Here is a 17,627-nt window from a genome sequence, read left to right as displayed (position 1 = left end):
ATGTATCCTAGCCAACTAATTTCTTATAAATGAAATGCAACATTTTTTTGATAGCGGTGAAAGTCGCGAACAAAAGTCATGACTTTGGCAGTTTTGCACTGTTTTTACAGCTAACAAAAATCATTCATTTAGTTCTTGATTTCTTCATCCAAAAGCCTTCCAAAAACATCCACAAAGCTTCAGAAATGCTTCTAATCAAAATAACATGAAATTAGGCTAAAAATATCAAATTAAAGCCAAGAACACAGGCCCAAAACAAAATGCACATTTTCCTAAATTGGGCAATAAAAACATATACAATTAAATCAAAATGGACTAGAATCTAAGGAAAATGTGATGAAATAACATGAATTTCTAAAGATTAACACCAGGTGATGCCTTTTGGTTTAAAAAATGCTGGGGCAACTTATCAACGAGCTATGGTAGCACTATTTCATGACATGATGCATAAAGAAATTGAAGTGTATGTAGATGATATGGTAGCTGAATCAGCAGAGAATGAGAGTCATCTTGAAGTCCTTAGAAAGCTATTTGTAAGATTGCGCGAATATCGGCTAAGATTAAATCCTAACAAATGCATCTTTAGAGCTCTTTCTGGGAAGTTATTAGGATTCATTATGAGTCGTAAAGGGATAGAAGTAGATCCAGATAAAGTGAGGGCAATTCAAGAAATGCCATCTCCCCAAACAGAGAAAGAAGTTAGAAGTTTCTTGGGACGATTGAATTACATTGCTAGATTCATTGCCAATCTAACAGCTACTTATGAATCGATGTTTAAGCTATTGAAGAAAAATTGTAGGGAGATATGGGATGATAATTGTCAAAAGGCCTTTGATAAAATTAAAGATTATTTGTTAAATCCCCCAATTTTGGTCCCTCCATCACCATATCGTCCACTAATCCTATACTTGGCAACTTTACCTTGCTCAATGGGAGCAATGCTAGGTCAACATGATGATTCTGGAAAGAAGGAAAGAGCAATTTATTTCTTGAGCAAAAAGTTTAACGATTGTGAAGCTCGTTATCCAATGATTGAACGAACTTGTTGTGGACTAGTATGGGCAACCAGAAGGCTAAGGCAATACATGCTTTACTACACTACCTGGCTAATCTCACGAGTAGACCCACTTAAGTACATCTTTGAGAGCCCGCACATTACAGGTAGAGTACTAAAATGGCAAAGTTGTGCTATCTGAATATGATATAAAGCATGTGGTGCAAAAGTTAGTCAAAGGTAGTGCAATAGCAGATCACTTGGCCGATAATCCTTTAAAGGATGACCAGCCATTAGATTTTCAATTTCCTAATAAAAGCATATGCATTATAGAAGAAGGTTGTGATGAAGGAAATGATGAAGAGCAAGAATGGAAAATGTATTTTGATGGAGCCGCCAACATGCATAGAAATAGGGTAAGAGCGGTGATAATTTCACCAGAAGGAAAACAATTTCCAGTGGCCATCAAATTAGAATTTGATTGTACTAACAATATAGCAGAATATGAAGCTTGTGTTAATGGTCTTCGAGCAGCTATTACCCTTGGTATACAGTGTTTGAAGTTATTTGGTGATTCAACTCTCATTATTCACCAAGTAACAGGAGAATGGAGGACAAAGGATGTAAAATTGATTCCCTATCAAGAACTCTTAACAAATTTGATTAAGCAATTTGAGGTTATTAGCTTTCATCACTTGACTCAAGATAAAAATCATTTCGCTGATGCTTTAGCCACTTTAGCAGTAATGATCCAACTTGATTGTGGAATCCATGTCCAACCCATTCAAGTAGAAGCTAGAAGCTTTCCAGCATATTGTCTGAATGTTGAAGAAGATCAAGAAGAATATCCTTGGTTCTTGGATATTAAGGACTATATCACTAAGAGATCATACCCAATTGGAATGATTGAGAATGAAAAGAAAACCCTTCGTCGTTTGGCTATGACATTCTTTATCAGTAAAGATGTTCTGTACAAGAGGGGTTATGATGTTACCTTACTTCGCTTTGTGAGTTTAGAAGAAGCAAAGAAAATCATGGTTGAGGTACACGAGGGCATATGTGGCACACATGCGAATGGTCACACTATGGCCAAATAGATTCAAAGTTGTGGTTACTTCTGGTTAACAATAGAGAAAGATTGCTTTGAGCATGTCAAGAAATGCCACAATTGTCAGATCTATACTGATAGGATAAATGCTCCTCCAATCCCATTACATAATTTGGTATCTGTAACACACCAAAATTTTTTTTTTAAATAATTTAACTCAACCATAGTTGGGTTACAACCACCCAACACATTTTTATATCAATAATTTCAATATAAAATATTTTATAATTGGCTTCAACTCACACACTATAACATTTCAGATAAATTTTTTTACCTCCCACATACCATTTGGCTAAATCACATTTGTCCATCCTTATACTCCCAACAAGTAAACTAAATCACATTTATCCATCTTTATACTCCCAACAAGTAAAATAAGCAATTTAGTCAATTTTCAACACAAGCCAGTTATTTGGCCTTATAATCATGCCAATTTAATCAATCCAAAGTAAACCAAATATTAAAATTACAGTCATCCAAATTATACCAAAAATAGAAATAGTTTGAAAGGCATGATTACATTTATATATTCATATAATTGACAATAAACAAAAAGCCCTAATATTGGCAATATAACACATTATAAATCATAAATTAAATGCCCAAAAGAGACAGTGGATCTATACCACTAAGTCTCTAGGACTCCTCCACGTGTCACTCGTGGCTTTTCTCCTGAAAATTGTTAACCACATAATGAGACTCAAAAGTCCCAGTAACCAAAGCCAATTTATGATAGTGTATACAAACAGTTTATAATACAATCTACAATTAATATATTATTTATAAATATTAGTTTCAATTTTTGAAACTAATAAAATAATTCTAATAATAGAATTAAAAATATAACATAATTTCTAATCTCAATCTCAATACAAATTTAGAGTTAATACTATTAAGTAAAATTTTTAACTCCTCTTTTAATTATCAATAAACATTAATAATCTAAAAAATTAGCTTATAAACTAATTTCTATTATCAAAATTTTCTTTTTATTTCATAAATTCGTACATAAAATACCCAAAAATTAAAAATTGAGTCTCTAGCTTAGAATCATAATCCTATAACCATAATAATTCATTTCTCATCCCAAATAATCATCTGAACCTCAATAAATCAACATATATTTTCAGATCTAGTTTAGAATTTGATTCATAAGCCACAAATTCAAAGATCATCAACAAATTTATACCCTAGAACATTTATTATACTACTGACAACCTCAAAAACCATATTTATTTAACATAAATTCATCCCTCTTCCAGATCTTAAATTTTCTACCACTACAAACTCAGAAACTAAAGAAGAAGGATGACTAAGAAAAATTTTTAGAATACTTATTTAGTCTTGAAAAGCTTAAAATTACACCCTAAATATCCTATTAAAAACTCTTACCTTAAAACCCAGCACCGGCGAAATTGCGCACCGTCGCCCCCTCTATTCGCGCACGAAGAGAAATGAAAAAGGAAGGAGAAATGAAGAAACGAAGAAGAAGGGATGGGTTTTTAAAAAAAATACTGTGGGTCCCACATTTTTTTAAATTATTTCCTCTCTCTTCTTTTTTATTATTATTATTATATAAATATAATCATTGCACCGGGGAAGAGCACCGAAAGCCATTTTGTTCTCTTCTTTCTTTCCTTCTTTCTCATACCTTTTTTTTATTATAATAATAATAATATTTTAATAATAATATATTTTATTATTATTATTATTATTTTTAATTTAGAATTATATCCTAAGTTAGATTTAATAATCATCTCCTACTAATTTGCTTACCTCTAAATATTTTTTTAAAAATTTCTATTTACCAAAAATTAACTATTAAAATTTAAATTGGGATGTTACAGTATCACCCTGGCCATTCTCAATGTGGGGAATTGATGTTATTGGTCCAATTAACCCAAAAGCTTTGAATGGACATCGCTTCATCCCTGTCGCGATTGACTATTTCACAAAATGGGTAGAAGCAAATTCATTTGCTAGCATCACGCAAAAGACGTTCCTTAAATTCATGAAGACAAATATTTTATGCCGATATGGGATTCCTGAAAGGATCATTACTGATAATGGTCCCAATCTCAATGGAACAGAAGTCAGAAACTTTTGTGAGAAATTCCAAATCAAGCATCATAATTCAGCCCCATATAGATCTCAAATGAATGGAGCAGTTGAAGTAGCCAATAAAAATATTAAGAAGATCATTGGAAAAATGACAGTAACTTATAAGGATTGGCATGAGATGCTTCCCTATGCTTTACATGGTTATCGTACTACTATACGCACATCCATAGGGGAACCTCATACTCCCTTGTTTATGGAATGGAAGCTGTCACACCCATTGAGATGGAAATACCATCCTTAAGAGTATTGGCAGAGGTAGATTTAGAAGAAAATGAATGGGTATGAACCCGATTTGAGCAATATAACATGATTGAAGAGAAAAGGCTCACTGCAATATGTCATAGACAATTGTACCAAAAGAGAATGGCAAGAGCTTTTAATAAAAAACTTCACCCACGGGAATTCAGTGCTGGTGATCTTGTACACAAGAAAATATTGCCTAACCAAGAAGATAATAGAGGCAAATGGGCTCCGACCTATGAGGGACCTTATGTTGTCAAACATGCCTTTTCCGGAGGAGCACTGATCCTAGCTGACATGGATAGTCGAGAGTTAGCAAAGCCCATTAATGTGGATACTATCAAGCGTTACTTTGCTTAAATAGAAAATGAAAAAGAATGAAGCGCTCGTTAGGTTGAAAACCTGTAAAGGCAACCTAAGCAAAAGTTAGAGCCAATAGAAAATGAAAAGGAAAGAATAGCTCGTTGGGTTGAAAACCTGTAAAGGCAACCTAAGCAAAAGTTAGAGCAAAGAACAAGCAAAGTAATGATAAGAAGAAGAAGAGTTCACCAAGACAAAAGGATGTCTTAGGAGAAGAAAAGGAAGGCATCAGAAGTTAAGTATCTATGTTTGGGAAAGTTGACTCCATCATCTCTCATATTATGCATATCAATGGCAGCTCAGTGAAGCACTTGTTGGGGTTTTGAAAAGCTAAAGGAGAGAGATGTGATTAAGTGAATCCATATATCCCATTTGCGCTTTGGCCATTTGTACTCATAAACCAAGATATTCCTATTTCTCTATGAATTTTGGCATCAGAGAATGAATTTTTCTACTCTTGCTCCTTTGAGACCATCTCTCTTCTCTTTTCGTGTTATCATATTTGAATTCATATCTTATATATTACAACAGGTTCACATTTAAGGAACAATATTTATTGATACATTTGCTTGACGTAGAATGTTGGTATCTTTATTCTTGCTTTTTGCTCTTGAGGTATCAAGATCATCGCATAGGTGTAAAATGATAATGAGAGCATGTGTGCTATCAATATTCAGTCATAATAATTGATCTCATTAACTTGAAAGAAAGATCAAGTGACGAGAATTTGGTCGTTTGAATTTTCTAAAGAGGAGTAACGGCATACTGTGATACTATACCTATTAATGAATAAAGGTTAAATAATAGACTTGGAGGCATAACCTTTTATTCAAAATGGTTTATTTAATATACACGAAAATTTTCAAAAACGACTATATATTAAGATAGTTGTCAACATCAGGCCTTCCAATAATTTTTTTTTTGCAATGCATTTTTACTATCCATGCATTTGCATTGGGACAAATAAACATGTCTTACCTTTTTCATTTATTGCAAAAAAAAAAGTCTCTTAAATTGAGACAAACAAAGGTTCCAACCTTTTTACATTGCAAATCATCCGTCCATGGTGTATTATACATATTTTTAGCACCTATGAAAAAATCATACATGGCGCATTACAACATTGCATTCCTTGTCATAGAAATATGCCTCATTTGGATTGGGGCAAAGAAAAATTAAAAAAAAAAAACTTGAGGAAGTAAGAGAAGAAATAACAAACCTTACCTTTGAATTTCTCATATTTTCCATGTGAGATACAACATATTCTCACATCCCTAAAGCCTAGTACCGGCTGGCACAATTCTTTAAAAGCCTTATAACGGCAGGCAACCTTAAAGCCCTGTAACGGCAGGCACCCCAAAGCTTAGTACTGGCTGACATGATTCTTTAAAGCCCTGTAACAGCAGGCACCCCAAAGCCTTGTTACGACAGGAACCCCAAAGCCCAATACTGGCTGGCACGATTCTTTTAAGCCCTGTAATGATAGGCATCCTAAAGCTCAGTACCAGTTGGCACGATTCTTTAAAGTCCTGTAATGGCAGGCACCCCAAAGCCCTGTCACGGTAGGCAACCCAAAAGCCCAATACCGACTGGCACAATTCTTTAAAGCCCTGTTATGGCAGGCACCCCAAAGCCTAGTACCGACTGGCACGATTCTTTAAAAGCCCTGTAACGGTAGGCACCCCAAAGCCCAGTACCGGCTAGCATGATTGTTTAAAGCCCTGTAACGACAGGCACCCCAAAGCCTTGTCACAGCAGGCAATCCAAAAGCCCAGTACCGGCTGGCACAATTCTTTAAAGCCCTGTTATGGCAGGCACCCCAAAGCCTAGCACCGGCTGGCATGATTCTTTAAAAGCCCTGTAACGGTAGGCACCCCTAAAGCCCTGTAACGGCAGGCACCCCAAAGCCCAGTACCTACTGGCACAATTCTTTAAAGCCCTGTTATGGCAGGCACCCCAAAGCCTAGTACCGACTGGCACGATTCTTTAAAAGCCCTGTAACGGTAGGCACCCCAAAGCCCAGTACCGGCTAGCATGATTGTTTAAAGCCCTGTAACGACAGGCACCCCAAAGCCTTGTCACAGCAGGCAATCCAAAAGCCCAGTACCGGCTGGCACAATTCTTTAAAGCCCTGTTATGGCAGGCACCCCAAAGCCTAGCACCGGCTGGCATGATTCTTTAAAAGCCCTGTAACGGTAGGCACCCCTAAAGCCCTGTAACGGCAGGCACCCCAAAGCCCAGTACCTACTGGCACAATTCTTTAAAGCCCTATAACAGCAGGCACCCCAAAGCCCAGTACCGGCTGGCATGATTCTTTAAAGCCCTGTAACAGCAGGCACCCCAAAGCCTTGTTACGACAGGAACCCCAAAGCCCAATACTGGCTGGCACGATTCTTTTAAGCCCTATAATGACAGGCACCCTAAAGCTCAGTACCAGTTGGCACGATTCTTTAAAGTCCTGTAATAGCAGGCACCCCAAAGCCCTGTCACGGTAGGCAACCTAAAAGCCCAATACCGACTGGCACAATTCTTTAAAGCCCTGTTATGGTAGGCACCCCAAAGCCTAGTACCGGCTGGCACGATTCTTTAAAAGCCCTGTAACGGCAGGCACCCCAAAGCCCAGTACCAGCTAGCACGATTGTTTAAAGCCCTGTAACGACAGGCACCCCAAAGCCTTGTCACAGCAGGCAATCCAAAAGCCCAGTACCGGCTGGCACAATTCTTTAAAGCCCTGTTATGGCAGGCACCCCAAAGCCTAGCACCGGCTGGCATGATTCTTTAAAAGCCCTGTAACGGTAGGCACCCCTAAAGCCCTGTAACGGCAGGCACCCCAAAGCCTAGTACCTACTGGCACAATTCTTTAAAGCCCTATAACAGCAGGCACCCCAAAGCCCAGTACCGATTGGCACGATTCTTTAAAGCCCTATAACGGCAGGCACCCCAAAGCCCTGCCACAGCAGGCAACCCAAAAGCCCAGTACCAGCTGGCATAATTCTTTAAAGCCTTGTAACGGCATGCACCCCAAAGCCCAGTACCGGTTGGCACGATTCTTTAAAAGCTCTGTAACGGCAGGCACCCTTAAAGCCCTGTAATGGCAGGCACCCCAAAGCCCAGTACCGGCTGGCACGATTCTTTAAAGCCCTGTAATAACAGGCATCCTAAAGCCTTATCACGGCAGGCAACCCAAAAGCCCAGTACCGACTGGCACAATTCTTTAAAGCCCTGTAATGGCAGGCACCCCAAAGCCCAGTACCGATTGGTACGATTCTTTAAAGCCCTGTAACTATAGGAACCCCAAAGCCCTATCACGACAGGCAACCCAAAAGCCCAGTACCGACTGGCACAATTCTTTAAAACCCTATAATAGCAGGCACCTCAAAGCCCTGTATCGATTGGCACGATTCTTTAAAGCCCTGTAACTGCAGGCACCCCAAAGCCCTGCCACAGCAGGCAACCTAAAAGCCCAGTACTAGTTGGCACAATTCTTTAAAGCCCTAGAACGGTATGTACCCCAAAGCCTAGTACCAGCTGTCATGATTCTTTAAAAGCCCTGTAACGATAGGCACCCTTAAAGCCCTGTAACTGCAGGCACCCTAAAGCCCAGTACCAGCTGGCACGATTCTTTAAAGCCCTGTAACGACAGGCACCTCAAAGCCTTGTCACGGTAGGCAACCCAAAAGCCCAGTACCGGCTGGCACAATTCTTTAAAGCCTTATAATGGCAGGCACCCTAAAGCCCAGTACTGATTGGCACGATTCTTTAAAGCCCTGTAACGGCAGGCACCCTAAAGCTCTGCCACAGCAGGCAACCTAAAAGCCCAGTACTAGCTGGCACAATTCTTTAAAGCCCTATAACGGCATGCACCCAAAGCCCAGTACCGACTGGCACGATTCTTTAAAAGCCCTGTAATGGTAGGCACCCTTAAAGCCCTGTAACGGCAGGCACCCCAAAGCCCTGTTACGGCAGGCACCTCAAAGCCTAGTACTGGCTGGCACGATTCTTTAAAAGCCCTGTAACGACAAGCACCTATAGCCCTATGACAGCAGGCACCCCAAAGCCCAGTATCAACTGGCATGATTTTTTAAAGCCCTGTAACAGCAGGCACCCCAAAGCCCTATCACAGCAGGCACCCCAAAAGCCCAGTACCTGCTGGTATGATTCTTTAAAAGCCCTGTAATAGCAGGCACCCTGAAGCCTAATGCCGACTATCATAATTCTTTAAAAGCCCTGTCACGGCAGGCACCCCAAAGCCCAGTACCAGCTAGCACAATTCTTTAAAAGCCCTGTCACGGTAGGCACCCTCCAAGCCTTGTAAAGGCAAGCATCCACCAGGTCCTTTGGAACATAGGCAATTCATCTCCATTAAGGTTTTGTTTTGTTTAGTTCCTAAATCACATTTCATTTTAAACCTTTTGTTTTATTTTGTTTTGTTTTGTTTTGTTTTGTTTGTTTTTGTTTTGTTTAGTTGTAGGTACCTAAAAGTCTTGCCCCTCCAAACACAATACATGTTTCTCTCTTCATTTATTTCTAAGATAAGAATATCATTTCATGAAATTCTCACTTAGAATTCAAATGAAGAGGGGGCATCTAGTCAACATATATTTTGTTTGGATTGTTGTCATTTGGTTATTTTCATTTGCATCACATTGCTAAAACAAAAAAAAATCAAAAGTTCAAAAAAAAGTGTTTTACTGTGTTTTGTTATCCAATAGTCTTGCATTATGTATGGTTTTTTGTCAATTGATCATTTTCATTTGTATCACATCACCTCATCACATTGCTAAACAAAAAAAATCAAATAAAAAAAATCATGTCATTGTGTTTGTTAAGCAATACTCTTACATTTAACCATATCTTGTTGTGTCAGGGGCAATTAGGTCTTTTCATAGGTATTGCATGGCCAACCAAAATATATGTTCTATCTTTACTTGTCACTTATGTAAGAATTCAAAAACACACTTTTTCATATACTTACATAAGAAACAAGTAAAGAGGGGCAACTGTGAACACCGTATTTTGTCTGGGCATTTTTTAAATTTAATAAAATAATAAATAGTCAAAAAATATAAAAAATAAAATTTAATCCTTTTTTAGGATTATATTTTCAAAAATAAAAATCTTATTACATCTTTTAAGATCTCTCTCTAAATTATCCCAATCATTCAAAAATATTGGGAGTTAACTTTTGAGAGTTAAATTTCTCTCCTTAAATCTTATTTTTCATTTAAAAAAAAATACATACATGCACGTGTGTGTGTGTGTGTGTTAATTTAATCTAAAAAAATTATTAAAAGTAAAAAAAGGTTGGATGAAACACAACCCTTGTGCAGTTCACGTACACACACTTTCAGCACACACATAGGGATAGGAAATCACACACAAAAAAGAAAACTAAAGGAACAAATATAGCCACAGCCCAAAAGAGATAAAAAAGACGTGCACGAAAGAAGAAGAAAGCCAAAGACACATAGAAAGACACAGAAACACAGAAGGAGAACCAAACTACCACCAGCCAAAACATGCATGCATGCAACAGACAGAGAACGAACCTTTACCTCTGAAAAAGAGAGCAGAGAGTAGGCAAAAAACTGGACACGCAAACACAGCTAGCAGAACACACGAACACATGAAGAAACCTGAGCTGTAGATGCCGAAAGAACCAGAGATACTCGGTTAAGCACATTACGTAGAAAGCAAAAGGAACACACAAACACAGCAATGCAGAGAGAGACAGCAGACATGAAATGCAGAAGAAGCAAAAACACGAAATCACAAATTGCAAAAAAAGCTTCATAGAGAAAAACGCAGCAAGCAACTAGATACACTTTCTACCAACAGAAGAAAAAATAGAGCTAGAGAAGCAAAAGCTGGATATGCACGTTACAGTACATGGAAAAAAATAAAAAAAGTGCACACGAAACAAAAAAGGAGACAGAGCAATAAGCACACATGAAAACACAGTGACAGACAAGCAAAACACATAGCCACGCACGCACGGGAAGAATGATATAAAAATAGAGCAAAAAAAAGAGCGAGCAAAAAAAGAAAAAGGGAGAAACAGAGAAGGAAAAGACAAAAGGGTGATCGAGAAGAGAAAAGAGAGAGAGACTGAAGGAGTTTAAAAGAAAACAGAGGCTGGAAAAAAGAAGAAACAGCACCGAGAAGAGAAGAGAAAGAGAGTACTAAGAGAGCTGAGTTTTTTTGATAAAAAATAGAGACTAGGAGAGGAAAGGAAGAGACTGAGATCAGGGAGGAAATTGCTGAAAATAAAACTGAAGGTTCTGGGTCAAGAAACGGTAAGACAGATTCAGGATATTGAAAGGGAGAAGACGCACTACACAGGAAGAGGAGACTGAGCTGAGAAGGAGAGAGTTTTCTAAGGAAAAGATTGAGAGAGAATGCTGAGAACGAACAAAAAACTAAGGCTGAAAAGAAAAAAAAAGACAGAAGTAGTGAGACAGATTTGGTACGTGCCACACACAGGTTCTTGCTTCTGAATTTGAATTGCACATGTTTAGTTTTGGTTTTTTTAAAAAAAATAAATAAATAAATTTCATGTTTAGATATCTGTCCCACATTTTTCAGTTTTCAAATGAAAATCAATGCGATTCAATGTGATTGTCATTTTTTTTAAATGAAAAAAAAGTGTGAAAAAAGTCTGAGATTATAAATAATAATTTTTGCTTGCTATTATAACTAAGCTTAATTTGATTTTAGGCATAATCTCATTTCAAATAATGAAAGAATTAGTGCAATTATTAAGCAGGGTCTTTAAATATGTTTTTAGCACGAAAGGGCATATTAATATGTATAGGCATGATTTTTTCATCTCCATTAGTCCTAAGGCCCTTCACTTGTCAATAATATTGTTACACTCATACCATATGGCACTTTTCATAATGATTAAATGTATGATTTCAATTATTATGATGAGCCTATTTTATAAAAGGTTGAGGGGAGAGAATGCAACTCTTACCTAAATAAAAAAAATGAAATGAATAAGAGGATATTTCTTTCTAATTATTTACTTGTCGTTTCACAGGCATTTAAAATAATCTCATACCGTGTAAATCAATAAGATTTCATAGGTATAGAGATTCAATTTATATAAACTACTCAAGGGTTTCAATGACCCACCATAAAAATTAACTATCTTTTTATAATTTAAATAATTTATTTAAGTTTCATGTAAGATTACAATAATTTTCGTAGGGACTTAAATTAATCACATCATCGTGTAGGATAATAAGTCCCTACAGATATAGTGATTATCAAATTTTCATAATAAATAAATAATTTTTGTAAATAATCATATGATATACAATTTAAGAAACTTAATTAACCAAATTAATGTATTTAAATTGTAACCATATTTATTGATTATATCTTTTAGTCATGTGAGATTTTTGAATCTCCGTAGGCTTCTAAGATCATTGTATTATCATATGAGTCAATAAGACTATGCAGATATAACGATTTAGTTTTTAAAATATATATATACATATATATTATATAATTAATCAAATCTATTAATTAAATTTAATTCCTTTATCATGTAAGATTTTAGAATCTCCTCAGATATTTAGGATAAATCATATTATCATATAAGCTAATAAGGCTATACAAGTATGGTGATTAAAATTCTTTAAAAACATATATACATACTTAACCAAACTATTATTAACACTTACAAATAAGTAAATTAAATTGTTAAATTTTTTTATCGTGTGAGATTTTAGAATCTCCACAGATATTTAGGATAAATCATATTACCGTATAAGCTAATAAGGCTATACAGGTATGATGATTAAAATTCTTTAAAAACATATATACATACTTAAGAAAACTATTATTAACACTTAAAAATAAATGAATTAAATTGCTAAATTCTTTTATTGTGTGAGGTTTCAGAATTTTCATAGATACTTAGAATAATTGCATTACTGTATGAACTAATAAGGTTTTACAGGTACTACAATTAAATCCTCAATCATAAAATATAAAAATAATAATAATAATTTTAAACCCTTTTCTTTTCTTTAATTTGAAATCCAAAAATTGAGAAAATAATTAAAATTAAATTACTTCTTGCAATTTAAAACACACATATCAAAATTTTAGAAATTGTTTTATTTGCAAAATGGTGAGTTATTTCTAATTAATTTCTCTTCAAAAATATTTTCACCAACAAACTTTTAAGCCCGAACTATGTGGACTTTGATCCCCATCACAGGGTACGTAGGCCTCAGAGTCAGATTCTGAGTCAAATCCGTCCTCCCTCATAAATAAATAAATATTTCTCACTCAATTATCATCATTTTTATATCAAACACATAAATATAAAAGGGATAATTAAAATAATTTTAAAAACATATTAATAGAGCACAACAAACTTTAGGTAACCGTTCTGATGAACGGGTGTTGTGGGTTGCCTAACACCTTCCCCACACTTAACTGACTTCCGAACCCATTCTCTAATTTCGCAGACCAACCTTATCCTCCTTTTAATTGGTTTCCTGAGATTTACTGTAAAATCTTGGTGGCGACTCCTTGTTCGATCTGGTTTTCGCCGTGAAGGCTGGGACCTCTGCTCGTGCGCCATCCGCGTTGCATTTTTCTGAGTGCGACATGAAAGATTATTGATTTCAATTGAAATATATATATAATATGATGGTATATGTTGTGGAAATATGAATAAAGCAGTGATAATTGTGAAAGAGCATGATCGTAGGGGGTGGGAGTTTACTCAAGATATGTAGGGATGTGTGTGTGGAGATATATGAGTGAAAAATCCATATAGTCAGGCTGGCACTATAAGACACCAAGTGTAGCATATTATGGGCTAGTATTATGGGTAATTCGGTACAGTATATTATAGGATTGTTGCTATGGGACATTCTGGCAGTCTGGCAACTTCTAATGCTCATTAAGGTGTGGTTAGGAGTTAACGATGCCTCTATCACAAGTGTGTGAAGATGGAAATCATAGTCCGTAGGTAGGTTAAATTACCTTTAGCAAGGTGTTTCTTACATTAAAAGTGTGCTTGTGTTAATAAGTGGTGATCTAGAAGAGCATATAGTTTTATGTCAGGGAGCTTTGGAGGTTTGATGGATAGATGATCATGCTATGATGTAAAAGTGTTTAAAACATGATTTATATGTGAAGGTGATGATTTAGCTATGAAATACTATATGCATAAACTATATTATGGTTTTTATTACTTTAACATAGTTATTTGTAGTAATAAGAATTTGATGAACTATATTTGTTATTGAAATTTTTATCTCACCCATGGTTATTCATATTTTTCAGGTTCTAGTGCTAGTAGGTCAAAGGGAAAAGACATTAACTAAGTAGAGATCTCTCACTAAGCCTTTATAAGATTCTGGTGTAATGATTTTGTAGATTATTAGCTAAGAATGTGTATAAGTTGCCATCAGATTCAATACATGAGCATAAAGTTGTATTTGTAGTATGTTTGATGATTTTGAGATCCTTAGTCCTTGTATATGTGTGAATGGTGAAATGATTGGATAAGTTAGTGGATAAATGTATATGTGTGTTAATAGGTGATGTGCGAAGTAGATGGATAATGATTTGGCCATGTATGGGATTGAAAGAATGATAATATGATTTTGGCCCAAAGTATGAAATGGGCGTTTACAAGCCAAATATGAGTATATGTGTTATATTATACATGTGTATGGTCAATCAAGTGTTTATTGTTCATTTAGATGTGATCAAGGCCTAAAATGTGATAAATGACAATTGGTTTAAAATTGAAACCCTTAAGTGATAAAATTTTGGCAGAAAATAGTCAAAATACACTTGGGTGTTCAATTTTTGATAGAAATATCGAATTGAAATGAAACCAATGTTATTAGTTAGATTTCAAAACAAGCTCCTTATGGGTGTTTGAATCACCCCAATCGAAAATCGTATATAAAAATGATGCATACCTAAAATTTGTATTAGAAACTATCTTATGACAACAATTTTAGATGTGTGGGCTATAGCACATGTACCTATATGCCGCGGCACACGGCATAGAGTAAAATGGATGTAGTCTTTATCCTGCATGCCATGGTGCATGTGGCATGAGCCACGGTGCATGGTACCAATTTTCATTTTGTTTTCCTAATTTGCACATGTTTTCTTAGTCTTTAATACACATAAACTTGTTGCTTCTACTGTGCTTAATGTTTTATGATTTAAGTGATTTATAAAATGATTTCTGAAAATTTTATTGGGATCCTAAGGCTTTCAATATTTTTAAGGTAAATGATTTTAATTCAATTAGGATTGATTGTAGTGGAGCATATAGTAATATCGGTAAAAAGGCATTATACTTATTATGTTCTTTCTCATACCAAGTTTTAGTTCTTCTAGGATTATCTTTTCTAATGTTAGACTTGTGCTTGTTTGCATACTTGTCAACATCTTTAGAGTTGTGCAACACATAAAGGTATGCTTGCTCCTAATGTGTTTTTGAGATAGTGACTAATTTGACCCCCTTAATTCCTTCCCTATATTCTCTTCCCATATGCCTATCAACTGGAATCCCAACATATTTGCCATCTCTTAAGTACACTTGACATAATTCAACAGCTCTTCACTAATATACCTTTCAACAATGCAACCTTCAGGTCTACTTCAATTTTTCACTTACCCTTTTTGTACCTTCATGTTACGTCCAATCGGGTTCCTCCATCTCAAATAAGCTAAGCCATACATTTATACCTCCTTAACCAAGTGAATATCAAAAAATACAAGCGGGAAATACATTTCAAGTTCACATAATGTCCTTATAATTTAGCCTTGAAACCATGGAAATTTGCAAGAGTTGATCACTTTGTTACAACTAGACTTGAAGAAGAAACAAGTTTAGTTAACGCATTATGCAACTTATTAGGTAAAATAGAATGTTTGGCTACTAGAAGAAAATTTTTCATCAAGACATGATAGTTATGAGATTTTAAATCTTTCAACTTCAAGTCTTTCATTGACACAAGATTTTTCACATTGGAAAAGTAACCCTCTAAAACTTTAATTGCACCAAGAACCTCACATAATGACCTTTTTTCTTTTTTGGATAGTGTATGAATTGTTGGACAAAGAAACATATAACTTCTATTCTCCAATGTCAAGTCTTCCCTTATACCCATAGAAACCATGTCTAGCCTCACTTTTATGCCATCTTTGCTCTTTCCTGGAATTTGTAGTAACATACGAATAATACTTTCACACACATCTTTTTCAATGTGCATTATATCAAGAAAATGCTACACATCTAAAGTCATCTAATACGAAAAATTAAAGAAAATATATCTTTTCTTCTACCCAATTGTACTAATGTGCCTTGCAAAAGATTTTTCAAATTCAATACCCAAATCCTTAACCTTTTTAAATAGCTAACCACTGGATGAAAATGGATGTGGCCTACTTTTTTATGGATTACCATCAAAAGATTTTCTTAATCTTTGACAATAATGTTGTTGAGGCAACCATCCACGATGTCCCATATAGACATTCTTCATACTATGTTCTAATCCCACCAACTAGGTATTGTCTTCACAAATAGGGCATCCAAGTTTTCTTTTAATACTATACCTAGACAAATTACCATACGCCAAAAAGTCATTGATTGTGCCAAACAACATGGCTTTCAAATTAAATGTTTCCTTACTATATGCATCATACACTTTGACCCCTATCTCCTATAATAGCTTTAAATCTTCAATTAGAGGAGCCAAGTATATGTCTAAATCATTTCCTAGTTTTTTTAGCCTAGAAATTAACATAGACATTATCAAATTCTTGCCTTCATGCATAGCCATGGAGGTAGATTATAAATGATTAACATCACTAGCCATGTACTATGGGTATTGCTTTGCATGCCATGTGGATTCATTCCATCAGTAGCTAGTGTAAAGAGTAGGTTTTTAGAATATTTTAAAAAGTTTGGGTACTCTCGATCAACCTTTTCCTATTGCATAGAGTTAGCAAGATGCCTTAGCATACCATCTCTAATCCTCCCATTTGCATGCCATGTCAAATTTTTTAAATCTACTACACTACTATGCAAGCATTTAAGACTAAGCGTTATAAGAAAGTACCATATCACCTCTTCAGACTCTTGCCATTATCCTTATAAAATGATGCATTACATTTAGGACACTCAATTAATGATGCATATTCATTCCTAAATAAAGCGCAATTATTGGGGCAAGCATGTATCTTCTCATAACTCATGCCTACAGATCACAACACTTGTTTTGCATGTATGTTCAGGTTAAAAGTTTATTACCCTTCAATAGCATTTCATGAATAAGTGACAGAAATTCTATGAAGATCATATCAGTTAATCCATCTCTCGCTTTCAAGTTTAACAATCTTAGTACAACATTCAATTTTGAGAATTATATGCAATTGGTGTATAAAAGTGTCCTTGCATCATTTCTCAACCTCTTAAGCATTTTTAGACAATCCCAGAGTTCCTCTTCAGTAGCATTTGTCATCTTTTCAACTTGATCATTCTCGTTTATAATTGTTTCGAAATCATGTGACACGTACATATGGCTATACCAACAGAATCTATTAGTTATATCCCGCAACTCAACATGCTTATGCCAACATATATAAGTATGATCAATTTTAAAACACACTAAATGATCTTCCAACTCGCTTACACTGACTCGCTTTAAGAGTCCACATTTTACATAAGGGCACACAATGCTATTATGATCTACCTCATGCTCTAGTACAAATCTAATGAACTCCCTCACCCCATTGACATATTCTTTT

General features: G+C 35.5%; 1 protein-coding gene across 1 annotated transcript; it reads left to right on the top strand.

Moving 5' to 3' along the window:
• Nucleotides 1-419: 419 nt before the first annotated feature.
• Nucleotides 420-2,091, top strand: LOC129302733 (uncharacterized). The gene is made up of 2 exons (XM_054941625.1): nucleotides 420-1,161; nucleotides 1,229-2,091. Exons 1-2 carry the CDS (start codon nucleotides 420-422, stop codon nucleotides 2,089-2,091), a joined length of 1,605 nt encoding a protein of 534 aa, XP_054797600.1.
• The last annotated feature ends 15,536 nt before the right edge of the window (nucleotides 2,092-17,627 follow it).

This window comes from Prosopis cineraria, unplaced genomic scaffold, assembly GCF_029017545.1.
Source record: "Prosopis cineraria cultivar Desert tree isolate PC_DT_omini unplaced genomic scaffold, ASM2901754v1 PC2, whole genome shotgun sequence".
Classification (NCBI taxonomy): Eukaryota; Viridiplantae; Streptophyta; class Magnoliopsida; order Fabales; family Fabaceae; genus Prosopis; species Prosopis cineraria.
The sequence above is the reverse complement of the archived record's forward strand: the minus strand, read 5'-3'. Positions and strand labels throughout refer to the sequence as shown.